The sequence below is a fragment of the Geotrypetes seraphini genome, chromosome 3 (genome assembly GCF_902459505.1).
Source record: "Geotrypetes seraphini chromosome 3, aGeoSer1.1, whole genome shotgun sequence".
NCBI classification, from domain to species: domain Eukaryota; kingdom Metazoa; phylum Chordata; class Amphibia; order Gymnophiona; family Dermophiidae; genus Geotrypetes; species Geotrypetes seraphini.
In genome coordinates this window covers 124,163,416-124,176,486 of record NC_047086.1, presented here as the reverse complement: position 1 = coordinate 124,176,486, position 13,071 = coordinate 124,163,416, and the positions used below count along the sequence as shown (strand labels likewise).

The window sequence follows — 13,071 nt, the reverse complement described above, 5'->3', positions numbered from 1 at the left end:
CACATTTCTTTGACTGCAAAGGTTTCCCCCCAGTAATCGGCCACTCCTGGTCCCAGTAAGCAATTCTACATGGACTTACATCAACCTATGGGCTGGTTACCAACTTCCCTATTAGATGCTTCATAGTGCACACTGGACTCCAAAAACTTAAGTTGGTTCAACAGGAAACCCCCCCCCCCAAAAAAAAAAAAAAAATTTATCTCGCTCTCTTTAGGTTCCTTTTCACCATGTCAGCTTCTGGAAGGGGAGAGTGCAGACTCTGTTGGTGAGTTACAGGGCTCCTCAGTAGCAACTGTGCTAAAGGTTCTCCTGAATACTACATCAAACTTGATCAGTGCTTCACTATTAGTCTGTAGCTTGCTCTGGATCATCATCATCGTCTGGAAACCTTTATGGATGCTTTCTACTGGGAACTCATTTGTTTCTATTATTGGATTACGGGTTCTAAGGCTTGAGGAGTGAGTTGTGGGGGGAGGAAGACAGGATAGGAATGGTGGGTTGGGTAATTAGGGCAAGGTTTTAGCAGTACTAGAGATAAGGGCTTTTCTGGGTTTCCTTTGGTTTGAGTGTTTGGGGGTTTTTTTTTTTTGTTTGTTTGATATGGCTGTGTGGTGCGAACGATGGAGTGTGTGTGGCCTGGTGGACTGCTTCTGAGAGTCCACCAGCTTTTGTATGGGATGGATGGCAGGGGTGCTGGCTGGGACACCCCTACCCTTGATTATGGAGTATTTGGCTACTGGCTTTTACTACTCTTCAGCACAGTTTAGATGCCAGTTAAAATTTGTTTCATGGAAGGTGAGTGGTGTTACTTCTATAAAGAGAGAAAAAAAATAGCAAACTTTGAACTGATGTAAAGAAGATCTAGGGGGTTTTTTTTGTTTGTTTTTTCACATAGGAAAAACTCATTTATCTACACAGCACTATGAGAAGTTTAAAAGATGGTGAGTTCGAGATAATTATGGGAGTCCTAGCTATGCATTGCAAGGTAGGGGTCCTAATATTGATTCGTAAAGGTATAGACATAGTGGTACATCACTATTAAGCAGACGCCTCTGTGCATTTTGTAATTGCTCTGGTGACCCTTAGTCGTCAAATGTTAATATTATTTAACATTTATGCCCCAAATTCTTTTTAGAAAAAATTTACTAGGTCATTGATCTGTTCCTTTAACTCGGTTCATGATAAGTCTCATCCAGGATCCAATGAGGGTCATGGCTCTTCTAGAGGTATTTCAATGTTTGTTCTGATCTAGATTCAGCTGATGTATGGAGGATTCTACACCCTGATGAACAAGATTACATTAATTTGCCTAGAGTCCATGCTACACACGTGAGAATTGACTATTGGTTATTTCTATAGAACCTTTTTTCCCCCAAACTCAAGAGTGCAGAAATTGGTCCTCATAGTGTCTCACACCATGCTCTGATATGGTGCGTATTAGAGATTGGTAGGAGGATGGATCTGGGATATCACAGGTAGTTCCCCCTTACATTGTACTGGGATCCAAAGTTTAAGAATTTTATACTGCAAAAGTGGCCTGAGTATCAATGGCATACATAATGTGGCTCTCCAATTGTCAATTCAACTTTACCATATAAATATCATGATGCAATTTATATGGCAAAGTTGAATTGACAATTGGAGAGTTACTATTTGCCATATTTGCCATTTTTGTAAGTGGGTTTCAATACATAATGTGGAGCAGACAAGATACCAAGGCTCAAAGACAAACCAATGGCTTTATCATGGGTGCCCTCTGGTGGTTGAAATGTGACATCACAGACTCAAATTAAGAAAAAGGAAAACAACCTTATATACAAGGATTACACATCAGCACATTTAAATTTATAAAATGAACGTTCTGTGATTTACAAAACAAACAAGACAGCAGCAAAAGGTACTAGCATAAAAGTGTGTTTACAACATAAAGGGAGTTCTGAGCTTCTTAAAAGACTTGAATATGAAACCAGCTCAGAAATTAACCAAATACCACATTTGCAGCAACAGATACTGCTATTAGCGCAATTCTGGACATCTAATGTTTAGATGTGTTTTGATGATTATAGATGTAGATTATTATTTGTAAACTGCCTTGACGATGTTTTCATTGCTACTGGTAGAATATAAAGGCTTTCATGGACACAGGAGGAAGTACCCTACCACTATAAGGATAATTAATAAGTGTGTGTGGTGGTGGTGGGGGGGGGGGCTCAACAAGAGACTGAAAGGTTTCACTGTGTCCAACACATATTCCTGCCTAGCAGGATAACACAGTTGAATCTCCTTTATTTATTGGGATTTATTAACCACCTTTTTGAAGAAATTTACCCAAGTCTGTGTATAGAAGGTACAGTGTAACAAAACTTTACAATTTTGTTAACAGCAAAATAATAAAATGGTGATATATAAAGAATAAATGCTCTCAATGACATAAAATTGGAATTGGCCAACATGAAAAAAGTGTCAGAAATATACATTTTACAGCACTATAAAACAGCTGTAACAGGAAAATTAAAAATGTCAATACAATAAAAAAAAAAACACACCATAATGGACAGCATGGAAGAAAATGCAAAGAATAGATAATATGAAGACAGTAAAATACCAATGAAAATACCTAATAAGTGCACATTAGAACAAGAGTGTTGCACAGTGGTTAAGCTACATCATCAGCACCCTGTGGTAGTGGGTTCAAACCCATGCTGCTCCTTGGAACCCTGGGCAAGTCACTTAATCCCCATTGCCCCAGGTACATTAAATAGATTGTGAGCCCACCAGGACAGACAGGGAAAATGCATGAGTACCTGAATAAATTCATGTAAACTATTCTGAGCTCCCTTGGGAGAACTGTATAGAAAATTGAATAAATAAATAATGCAATGAAATATCTTACTATGTAGCTGAAGAGCCAAATGCCAATATACTGTATAGGTCATTAAGATCAGGACTGGCGGGGAGTACGAGCGTGTGCCACAGGGATCGGTGCTGGGGCCGTTACTCTTCAACATATTTATCAATGACCTGGAAAAGGAGGCAAAGTGCGAGGTTATAAAATTTGCAGACGATACCAAACTGTGCGGCAGAGTTAGATCCAGGGAGGAGTGTGAGGACCTGCAAAGGGACCTGGATAAGCTGGAAGACTGGGCAAACAAATGGCAAATGCGCTTTAACGTGGAAAAATGCAAGGTCATGCATATAGGGAAAAAGAACACGTTGTTCAACTACAAATTGGGGGGGCATTGATGGGAGACAGCAGTCTTGAGAGAGACTTGGGTGTGCTGGTGGATGCATCACTGAAGCCATCTGCACAGTGCGCAGCAGCCTCGAAAAAAGCCAACAGGATGCTGGGCATCATAAAGAGGGCATAACAACCAGGACGCGGGAAGTCATCATGCCATTGTATCGAGCGATGGTGCATCCACATCTGGAATACTGCGTTCAATATGGAAATGTTGTGTTTATCAACAGATGAATGATCAAAAGTACACTATGCTAATATGAGAGCATCTATAATTTGAAAAGCAGCAGCAATGCCAGACATGTACAATTTGGAAAACAGTGAAGCTGTGGGTATGAGGATAGAGGGAGGGGGGCTAAGGACAAAATACAGAGAAATGTACCTGCTTTTCCTTGTCCATGACAATTATTCAGCTCAGTTAACAGCTGATTGAAGTCATCTTGGTGGGCTATCCAGTTATCCTATAAAGAACAATAAAATCTATCAATGAAAAGACCTCTACACTGAAAATCCAACAATGCATCACTGAAAGATGAAGAGAACAGAGATGCATCAAGGCAAACCATAAGCAGCAACAGCGATAGCTTTTCACTCAATCAATAGTTAAGCTCTGGAACCCATTCTCAGAGGATGTAGTAATAGCGGTTAGCTGAGTTTAAAAAAAGGTTTGGGCAAGTTCCTAGAGGAAGAGTCTATAGACATGGGGGAAGCCACTGCCACCCAGCTCCTGATTGGTTAAGACCCGACTTAGAGCAGGAAGAGGCGGTCGGAGCATACAGCGAGTGATTTCCTGCACTCACCGGCGCTCCGGCTGCTCTCTCCTGCCTCTCCCGCTGCCCTTTCCAGTCCCCCCCCCATGAAAAACCATATTTGCGGTTTTTCAAGATTCACGGGTGTTCCTGGAACGGAACCCCCTGTGAAGGGAATGAGTTATTGTCTGAATCTGTACTCCTCACATCAGGTGAAAGGTGAATAAACTGATTAGGCGCTTTCCAGAGTTCCATTGAAACATACAGACTGCTGCCTTGCTGGGTCAGATCTATTGTCACTTCATGCTTGAAGATTTGGAAATGATAATCAGAAGATTAGTGAACTACAGCACTCCGGTTTAGACTAAAATAGGACACTTTTTAAACATTCTCTTTCTGAAGATCCTTTCTATGTTGCACCTCTTTAATTCTTTAATGACAGCTCATATCTTCTTTCACATAATCTTTACTTTCTCTAATTTCTTCCAGATAGCCAACATATTATTAACGTGCACACCCTCATAAGGGCAGTTGATCTTGCAATCATAAAAGTCCTTTGACTTTTACTCTTCTTTGTATTTCCTATGTCCTTATTTCAAGATTTAATTAAACCCCCTCCCCCCAACGACCGCCCCCCCCCAAGAACCTCCGCCCGTCCCCCAGCCGACCCGCGACCCCCCTGGCCGACCCCCACGACACCCCCACCCGCCTTCCCCGTACCTTTGTGTAGTTGGGCCAGAAGGGAGCCCAAACCCGCCTGGCCACGGCGACCCCCTAACCCCACCCCGCACTACGTTACGGGCAGGAGGGATCCCAGGCCCTCCTGCCCTCGACGCAAACCCCCCCCCCCCCCAGCCGACCCGCGACCCCCCTGGCCGACCCCCACGACCCCCCCACCCCCCTTCCCCGTACCTTTGGAAGTTGGCCGGACAGACGGGAGCCAAACCCGCCTGTCCGGCAGGCAGCCAACGAAGGAATGAGGCCGGATTGGCCCCTCCGTCCTAAAGCTCCGCCTACTGGTGGGGCCTAAGGCGCGTGAGCCAATCAGAATAGGCCCTGGAGCCTTAGGTCCCACCTGGGGGCGCGGCCTGAGGCACATGGGCCCAACCCGACCATGTGTCTCAGGCCGCGCCCCCAGGTGGGACCTAAGGCTCCAGGGCCTATTCTGATTGGCCCACGCGCCTTAGGCCCCACCAGTAGGCGGAGCTTTAGGACGGATGGGCCAATCCGGCCTCATTCCTTCGTTGGCTGCCTGCCGGACAGGCGGGTTTGGCTCCCGTCTGTCCGGCCAACATCCAAAGGTACGGGAAGGGGGTGGGGGGTGTCGTGGGGTCGGCCAGGGGGTCGCGGGTCGGCTGGGGGACGGGCGGAGGTTCTTGGGGGGGGGGCGGTCGTTGGGGGAGGGGGTTTGCGTCGAGGGCAGGAGGGCCTGGGATCCCTCCTGCCCGTAATGTAGTGCGGGGTGGGGTTAGTGGGTCGCCGTGGCCAGGAGGGTTTGGGCTCCCTCCTGGCCCGATATTGTTGGGGAGTCGGCGGTCCTTCGGGTGAGGGTGCGAGTGGTCCTGCCGGGGGGGGGGTGATATCGGACGTCGGGGAGTCGGCCGGGCAATTCTAATTGCTCTTCCTTCCTTCAAAGTTCAGGTTACTGTTTGGCTCAGCCATGCCCAGTGCAAAATAAGGTGACTTACCCCGCTCTTTTACGAAACTGCGATAGCAGTTTCTAGCGCGGGGAGCAGCGCTGAATGGCCCGCACTGCTCCCGATGCTCATAGGAGCTCAATGAGCATCAGGAGCAGCGCGGGTCATTCAGCAGGGCTCCCCGCGCTAGAAACTGCTATCGCAGTTCTGTAAAAGGAGGCCTTAGCGTTCCTCCATAATGTCCATTAAAATCTGTCTTTTAAAATACTTCCATATAACATCATCTTCTGTTACTGCCCGAAGCCTCCAACTCAAGTAGAATTGCAACACAATCATCGTCAGAGAGTCACCTTATTTTGCACTGGGCACGGCTGAGCCAAACAGCATTCAGTGCACCGGCTAGTACAAAAAAAACCTCTTGCGCGGTTTTGTAAAGGGGGGGGGAGAATAAATTAGGAGTCACAGTTTTCAAGATTCTAGCAGGCAATTTCTCTAGTATTTGATTAATTTGGTGACTTTACTGCATAATCTACTTTAAAAAAAAAAAAAAAATCAAATGAGAAATTCATTCCAACTGAAATTCCCTTCAGAAAAGAAAGTGAAATCTATCAGACAATTTTCGTTGTCTATTCAATATCAGTTGGGAGTTGGGTTCCAAAAACTAACTTTTTGAGCATTTCTGGACACTATTTCCAGTTTAAGAAATTTAAATCGTTTTTGTTTTATCATGCTAGATTTTAATTATCGTAATGAGTGTTTTAATTTGTAATTCCTAGACAAATTGGTCTGGTTTTCTTTAGTTTTGTTATCCATCCTTGAACTGGCTAGGTAAAGGTGGACTACAATAGAATAAAAGAGAATTTTCACTTGTCGGCATCAGCTGAAGGATTGCTGAGAGTGATTAATAGGTGTATAAATGTAATGTGAGCCTATGGCTGGGTGGGAGGGCCTAAGCAACAGGCATGTGTACACTTCTCCCTCCGAATCCGCGGGTTTAGTACCCGCAAATTTGTTTATTCACGATTTTTTTGCCCCTAGTTTTAAAACACTGAATCACTGCATCCCGGTCCTCCCCAGACCTTACCTGGTGGTCTAGTGGTGACGCGGGGCAGTAATGATCTTCCTACACTCCTGCCCCGTTCAGAGCCACCATCAAAAATGGCTCCGTTGAGTTCCCGTTGTATTCTCGTGAAACAACAGGAACTCATGGCAGCCATTTTTGATGACGGCTCTGCACAGGGCAGGAGCTTAGGAAGATCGCTCCTGCCCCGTGTCACCACTAGATCACCAGGTAAGGTCTGGGGAGGTCCGAGACCCTGGAGGGAGGCGGGGGTGGGTCAGAGTCGGCCCTAAAAGTTATTCACGATTTTCCGTATTCGCAAGTTGGCTCTGCCCCTAACCCTCGCAGATTTAGAAGAAGAAGTGTACACAGTGGAATCAATTTTTAATGGTGTCCTCAGAAGCAGGCATATACATTTTAGAGAAGCATATTTACCCAAAGCAAAGAGGAATGTGTACAGTAGTCCCCTGAAATTCACGGGGGTTCCGTTCCAGGAACACCTGCAAGTTCTGAAAAACCACGAATATGGTTTTTCAGCTGATCGAAGGCAATAGAGGGCAGCTGGGGTGCTGGCAGGTGCTTAAATTGTACTTATGAAACCAGGCACATTTTCCGACCACCTCTTCCTGGTACTAAAGTCATGGTTACATCAATCAGGAGCTGCTTTGATACGCCGGATAGCGTGTCAAAGCAGCTCCTGATTGGTGTAACCATGACTTTAGTACCAGGAAGAGACGGTTGGAAAATACTGCGAATTACTGAGTCCGCGATTTGAGAACCGCGAATTCACGGGGGTTTATTGTACACTGATTAGTAAGATAGGCAAGATTGTAGGCACTTTCAAGAAGGGATATGTAGGGATATTTCGTATTCACACCTGTGGGTTAGGCCTCTCTGATGTCATCAAAGCCTGAACCTTTGTCAAGAAATCTTTCTGCTGAACAAGAGATTTTTCCAGCATGAATTGCAAGAAGAAAGAAGTACACAGCTTTGCTGTTTCTGCCTGATGCATTATGGGTATGTACCAGAATGTTACTGTGCAAGGACATCTATCTGTGCTTTCATAATGGGACAGTGTGAATCTTGAAGAAATTATCCTGTTCTTATCTGTCTAACGGCCCTGGGTCTACCAGCCTATATGATACTTTCCACAGAAAGGCTATTCATCCAAGTTTTGTTTCTGGATTGGTCCGAGGAGGTCATCTGATGAGATACAAGAAAGACGGCTAATTAATTAATTAGTCTGTGATAAGGTGCAGGGAAGCTCAGACCTTCTCAAAGATGTTCTATATGTAACCTTTTTCTTTTAATAATTAGACCTGTAAGTTACCTCGTGTGACTCTCTGCCTAAGAGAGAGAAATTCGGACTTTTTAGACAGCTCTGAATTCAGCACTAAACGGGACTTGTTTGCGGATGATTTATAGCCTCATCAAGGATTGTCAACATGTGTACCTTTAACAACAGGATTCCTGACGTCTTCCAAAGCTAACAAGAAGTTTTCCCTTCCACCTAATTTCGCCTGAGTGGCTGATCCTAAGGTGAGAATACGGAATTTACACTCTTATCAGCTGGGTTAGTTGAGGATTCAATTGTGATAAGGACAAGGTTCGTAAATCTCCATTGGTGATAATATAATCATTTGCTAATCAGGGATTATTATTATAAGGAATTGTTTAGTGTGTGTTTAACAAGTAGAATACTTAATTGTCTAACAATTGTATTGTGATAATTATGTATTGAGTTTCATTTGTGTAATCAGATATTTTGTGAACAATATTTAGATTTTGCAGCTGGCTTGTGAATTATATTTTTCTATTTTCATAATAAAGATATTTCTCATTAGCCTGGGTTTTGTGTCGTATAAATAGACCATGATATTTGGACCTGGATAAGAGTTTATGGTTTTCCCTAGACAACTTAACAGAGACGTAACGTGTTTATAAAACTGCTGAGTGAACCATAAATCCTACTACAGATAGTCTCTTGTGCATTTAATGTACTGCGCTGCATGCATCTGGTAGCGCTTTAGAAATAATAAGTAGCAGCAGTATGTTTCTAAATATGCCATTATTTTAATCATTTATATATATAACAAGCTCATAAATGTTAGTGCCTATTTTATAGAATTACTTCCAAATTTATGATTTGTAACACACCATTTTTTGATTTCCCCAAAAGGTGGGTACATCAAATATATGTACAAACCTAACTAAAAACAGCAAAAGCTTAACACACACTATTTTGTACTAAAAGACGTAACCAAACATACTGGCTTCAAAAATTAGGAAAATATTCTGTCAACTTTCACAAAATGTCCAGTCAACTTTCACAAAAAACCAAAACAAACAACTGGTCAGGTGTCTTCTCACCTCATGGTTGATGGCTGCTCCCAATCCAAGGGTATTGTTTTTAATTTGGACCTTAATATGTTCTGTGGATCCTTGTTCTTGAGCCCCGAGTCCCTACAAAACATAAATACATAATAAAGGAATGAATGAAGAAAAAGATCTCCATCTAGCCCAGGGGTGTCAAACTCTGGCCTGCGGTGTAATAAAATTTGATCCGCCAGACAATTACAAATTTGCACTTAAGTTGGCTCGTCGGGTACAAGCACCGCATCAGCTGTAGGTTCATGCAGGATGCACTGCGCCACGCTTTGCACCGACGAGACATCCTTCACTGTGGGTGCCGGGTCAGCGACTGTGCTCCTGCCGTGGACGGCACGACTACAGATTTCTACTGCTTCTGATTCAGACCCAGTCAGACTCTCTAGCAATGGAGGGAGGGTGAGGCAGGGACCTGGGGGGGCCCAGGTGTAACCCCTAAAGCCGGCACCGTTCAGCCGGACACCCCTGTCTCACTGAAGAGAAAATCTCAACAGGAGAAATAGCATTGCCAGCTCACTGAAGAGAAACTTCAACAGGAGAAAATAAAGTTCCAGTCACAGCCAGAATTCAGGAGCCAGTTGAATAGCTACCATTTCCTGCTGGGAGATAGAGAATACTGGAGATACAGGAGGAGTGCCAGCCAATGGGACCACCTGTTAATCAGTTTCTCTATCTCCGCCTGCTGGTAGATGTGTGCTATCCCATTGGTCTCTGGATTCATCTGCTGCTGTTGCTAGGGAACTTCATTTATAAGGGTTAGTGGTATTATAATGGAGTATATTTAATTGTTCTTTATTTGTTTTTCGTACATTGTAATGCCTTTTCTTTGTGCTATCATTTGACTAATAAGGTGTGGCTCGTGGGGAACATTGGACTAAGAAAAGTGAGGGGGGGTTGTTGTGTTGCCTGTGATGTCACAGTTATCTTCGATCCACACAGCCCAATATTTGTTATCTGCTGCAGTTCCATCTGAATGGGAAGAGTAGCTAATGGTTACTGCTGTGGCCTCAGAATTTGGGGAACTGGGTTTAATTCCCACTGCATTCCTTGTGAGCCCAGGCAAGTTACTTAACCTTTATTGCCCCATGTACAAAAAAAAAAAAGATTGTGAGCCCACTAGGTTGGAGAGGTTGTAACCCTATATTTCTACTAAGACTAAGGGGTCCTTTTATTAAGGTGCGCATTTAGTGCACGCTAAATCGGTTAGTGTAGCTTAATAAAAGGACCACTATGTATCTTAATAAAACTTAGCGACTTAGCCTATGTTTTAGATTTCGGCCCCTTATGTGATTGAATTTGACACCCCTGCATTAGACAGACGGGCCTGAGAGAGAAGGCGGAAGGCAATGAGGGAGATGTAGGGAAAAATAAATAACGCACACCAACATGCTTGTGAACAGAAACACATATTACTCATGCATCCAATACTGTAGTGAAAGCTTTCTTCACTGTGCCATGCCTCCCAACCACTGCACTCCCTCTACGTTTAGCCAATCCTTTGAATTTTTTTTTTTTTTAACATGTGAGGAGGAAGAAGGGAGTACATGGCAAATGCGCAGGAAGGCACCGGGGATGGGTAACGAACTGGCACCACGTTATGGCGACGAGTCAAAACCATGCGAGACAATCACGCGCAGACAATCACGCGCATGACGTTAGCGCGCTGGATTAAAACAGTATTTTAAAGCACTCCAAGGGGGGGTGTGGGGAAACCCCCCACTTTACTTACAACTGTTGGTACTCCCGTTTGGAGATGGGTGGGGGGAACCTCCCCCATTACAGACGAAACTGTAATTTTTCCTTACAAAATAGGAAAAAAGCGCTGTTTCAACACCCCTCACAATGGGAGCGTCAACAGTTCTAAGTAAAGTGGGGGGTTCCCCACCCACCCACCCCCCTCGGAGCACTTCAAAATACTGTTTTAATCCAGTACGCTGACGTCCTGAGTGCGACTGTCTGCCCAGCATTGTCCACGCACAGTTTAGTCTATGAACCGCGCAGTTTAGTGTATGAACCCCAGTTATACCCTTAGAGAGACACCCAGGAAGCCTAATCCCCTTGCTCCACTGTAGTAGCCAAACTAAAACAGGAGCCTGTTGGGCACGCTAAGCAGAGATGAAACCAGGAGCAGGAGAGAGACCATCTATTCACCTGCGGAGATAGAGAATACTGAAGTACCAGTGAGCAGACCATCGTATATATGGTAGAGCTCAACTTTGTTCTATCTCCGCCTGCTGGTAAGTGGACACAACCAGCTCATCTGGATTCATCTGCTGCTGACAACAAGGAATTATTTTTGTATGATAATGGCTAATATTTATGTTTATAAAGTAGTTTAACTTAAGGTTTTTTAAGTCTTCATTTTTATATTACTTATACTATACTATGACATAGTCTCTAGGTGGACGAAAAGTGGCCACATCAGGCTTTCTTTAAATAAACCCTTAGCAAAGAAACCTTATCTTAGTGATCTGTATCTTTCTTGCACCCTCAATGCTTGTGGATCTATCAAGCCTCTCTTGTACTGTCTCTTGAGATGTATCCAAACCGTATTAGTGGAGCAACATTGCAATAACGGATGATTTTATTTATCCCAACAAATGTATACCCTTACCTTGCCCTTGGACCATCCCATCCTCTCAAGCATCTTCTGGCCAAACTTAGATTCATCCTTACTCCAAGCACTGTTCCTTGGATCTAATGACCACTTCTGCTTTCTACGGGCTACAGTGAGAAAGGGGCAAAACAAAAAAGCAAAGATCAGGTTATTCATCAGGAGGAACAGTTTCAATTCATAATAAACTTACTGCAGTACTACAGCTAGGGGAGAGGGGTTCAAGCTGCAACATATCACAAGACTACAACTAGTCACTGGGAAACTGCAAGGGGTAGGGACAACTGGTAATCTAATGGATCACCACAGATTGTTCCAGGGAGGCGGGACCTCTATACAGCTCTGGACATTTAGGAAAAAGATTCTCCAAAGTGGTGGGTCACATACGAGTGGTTCAGTGCTCCAGGGAGCAGAATAGCACAACCTGTAAAACTGACCACAAGTTGTGGTATTCATTTACAGTGGAAGTTAGTAATTCCTGTGGAAAACTGCCATATTTGACAGCGCAATAGGCTATAGGAAGGATTCTAAAAGAAATACATAAACCTTAAGATAGCAGGGGTGGGCATCAGGGAAACCTTTTTACACAGAGGGCAGCACTGTCACTAGGGAGGTTGCACACACCAAATCCCCATCCCACCCCCCAACACACACACACCGATAAATAAATGTTAAAGTAATAAATATTTTTATGTATGGAAATGTTTACAGTATGTCTCTCTGCATAGGCTTGACTGGATGGTTAGCTTTCATAAATAAATTGAAATTGTCACTGGATGTGAAAATCCCACGCCTGAGAATTCCCCTTCTTTGTTCAGTTCCCTTATCTCTATCTCCTCACCTTTCCCAATACCAACACTGTCCTCGTCTCTCTCTGTCCCTCACTCACCACAAGCTAATCTCTCCTCCATTTTCCTGGCCCTCAGAAACAAAGTGCCTGGTCCAGCATTGGCGATTAACTTCATGCAGCAGTTCTCCTCTCTTCCCTTCCCTATAATCCAGGGGTGCCCAAATGGTCTATTGCAATCGACCAGTAGATCACAAGTCGATCGCATTGCCTTTGCGATCTTTTTCTCCATGCTGCTTCCCCGAGCCAGGCCTGGCGCGTAAAATTCTGACGTCTGAGAGGAAGTTCTGGGCCAGCCAATCACTGCCTGGCTGGCCTGAAATTTCCTCCCCGGCGTTAGAATTGATGTCGGAGGTGAAGTCTTGTGGGCCTGGCGCTTGTACGTACCAGGCCTGGCTTGGGGAATCTGCAGGGAGAACTTGGCATGGTGGCTTGGGGAAGCTGCAGGGAGAACTTGGCGTGGTGGCTTGGGGGAGGGGAAGTGGAGAAATTGGCGCTATGGCTTGGGGGAGGTAGGAAGTCACAAGGAGATGCAGTG

The 13,071-nt window shown here is 44.4% G+C and overlaps 1 protein-coding gene across 1 annotated transcript in view; it reads right to left on the bottom strand.

Annotated features, from left to right (window-relative positions):
* PINX1 (PIN2 (TERF1) interacting telomerase inhibitor 1) overlaps positions 1-13,071 on the bottom strand; it is a 279,682-nt gene that overhangs the window by 250,912 nt on the left and 15,699 nt on the right. The window contains exons 2-4 of the mRNA XM_033938738.1: positions 11,687-11,796; positions 9,055-9,147; positions 3,621-3,699 (exon numbers count right to left, since the gene is read on the bottom strand). Coding sequence (XP_033794629.1) covers positions 3,621-3,699; positions 9,055-9,147; positions 11,687-11,796 — 282 coding nt within the window. The remainder of the gene's footprint in view (positions 1-3,620; positions 3,700-9,054; positions 9,148-11,686; positions 11,797-13,071) is intronic.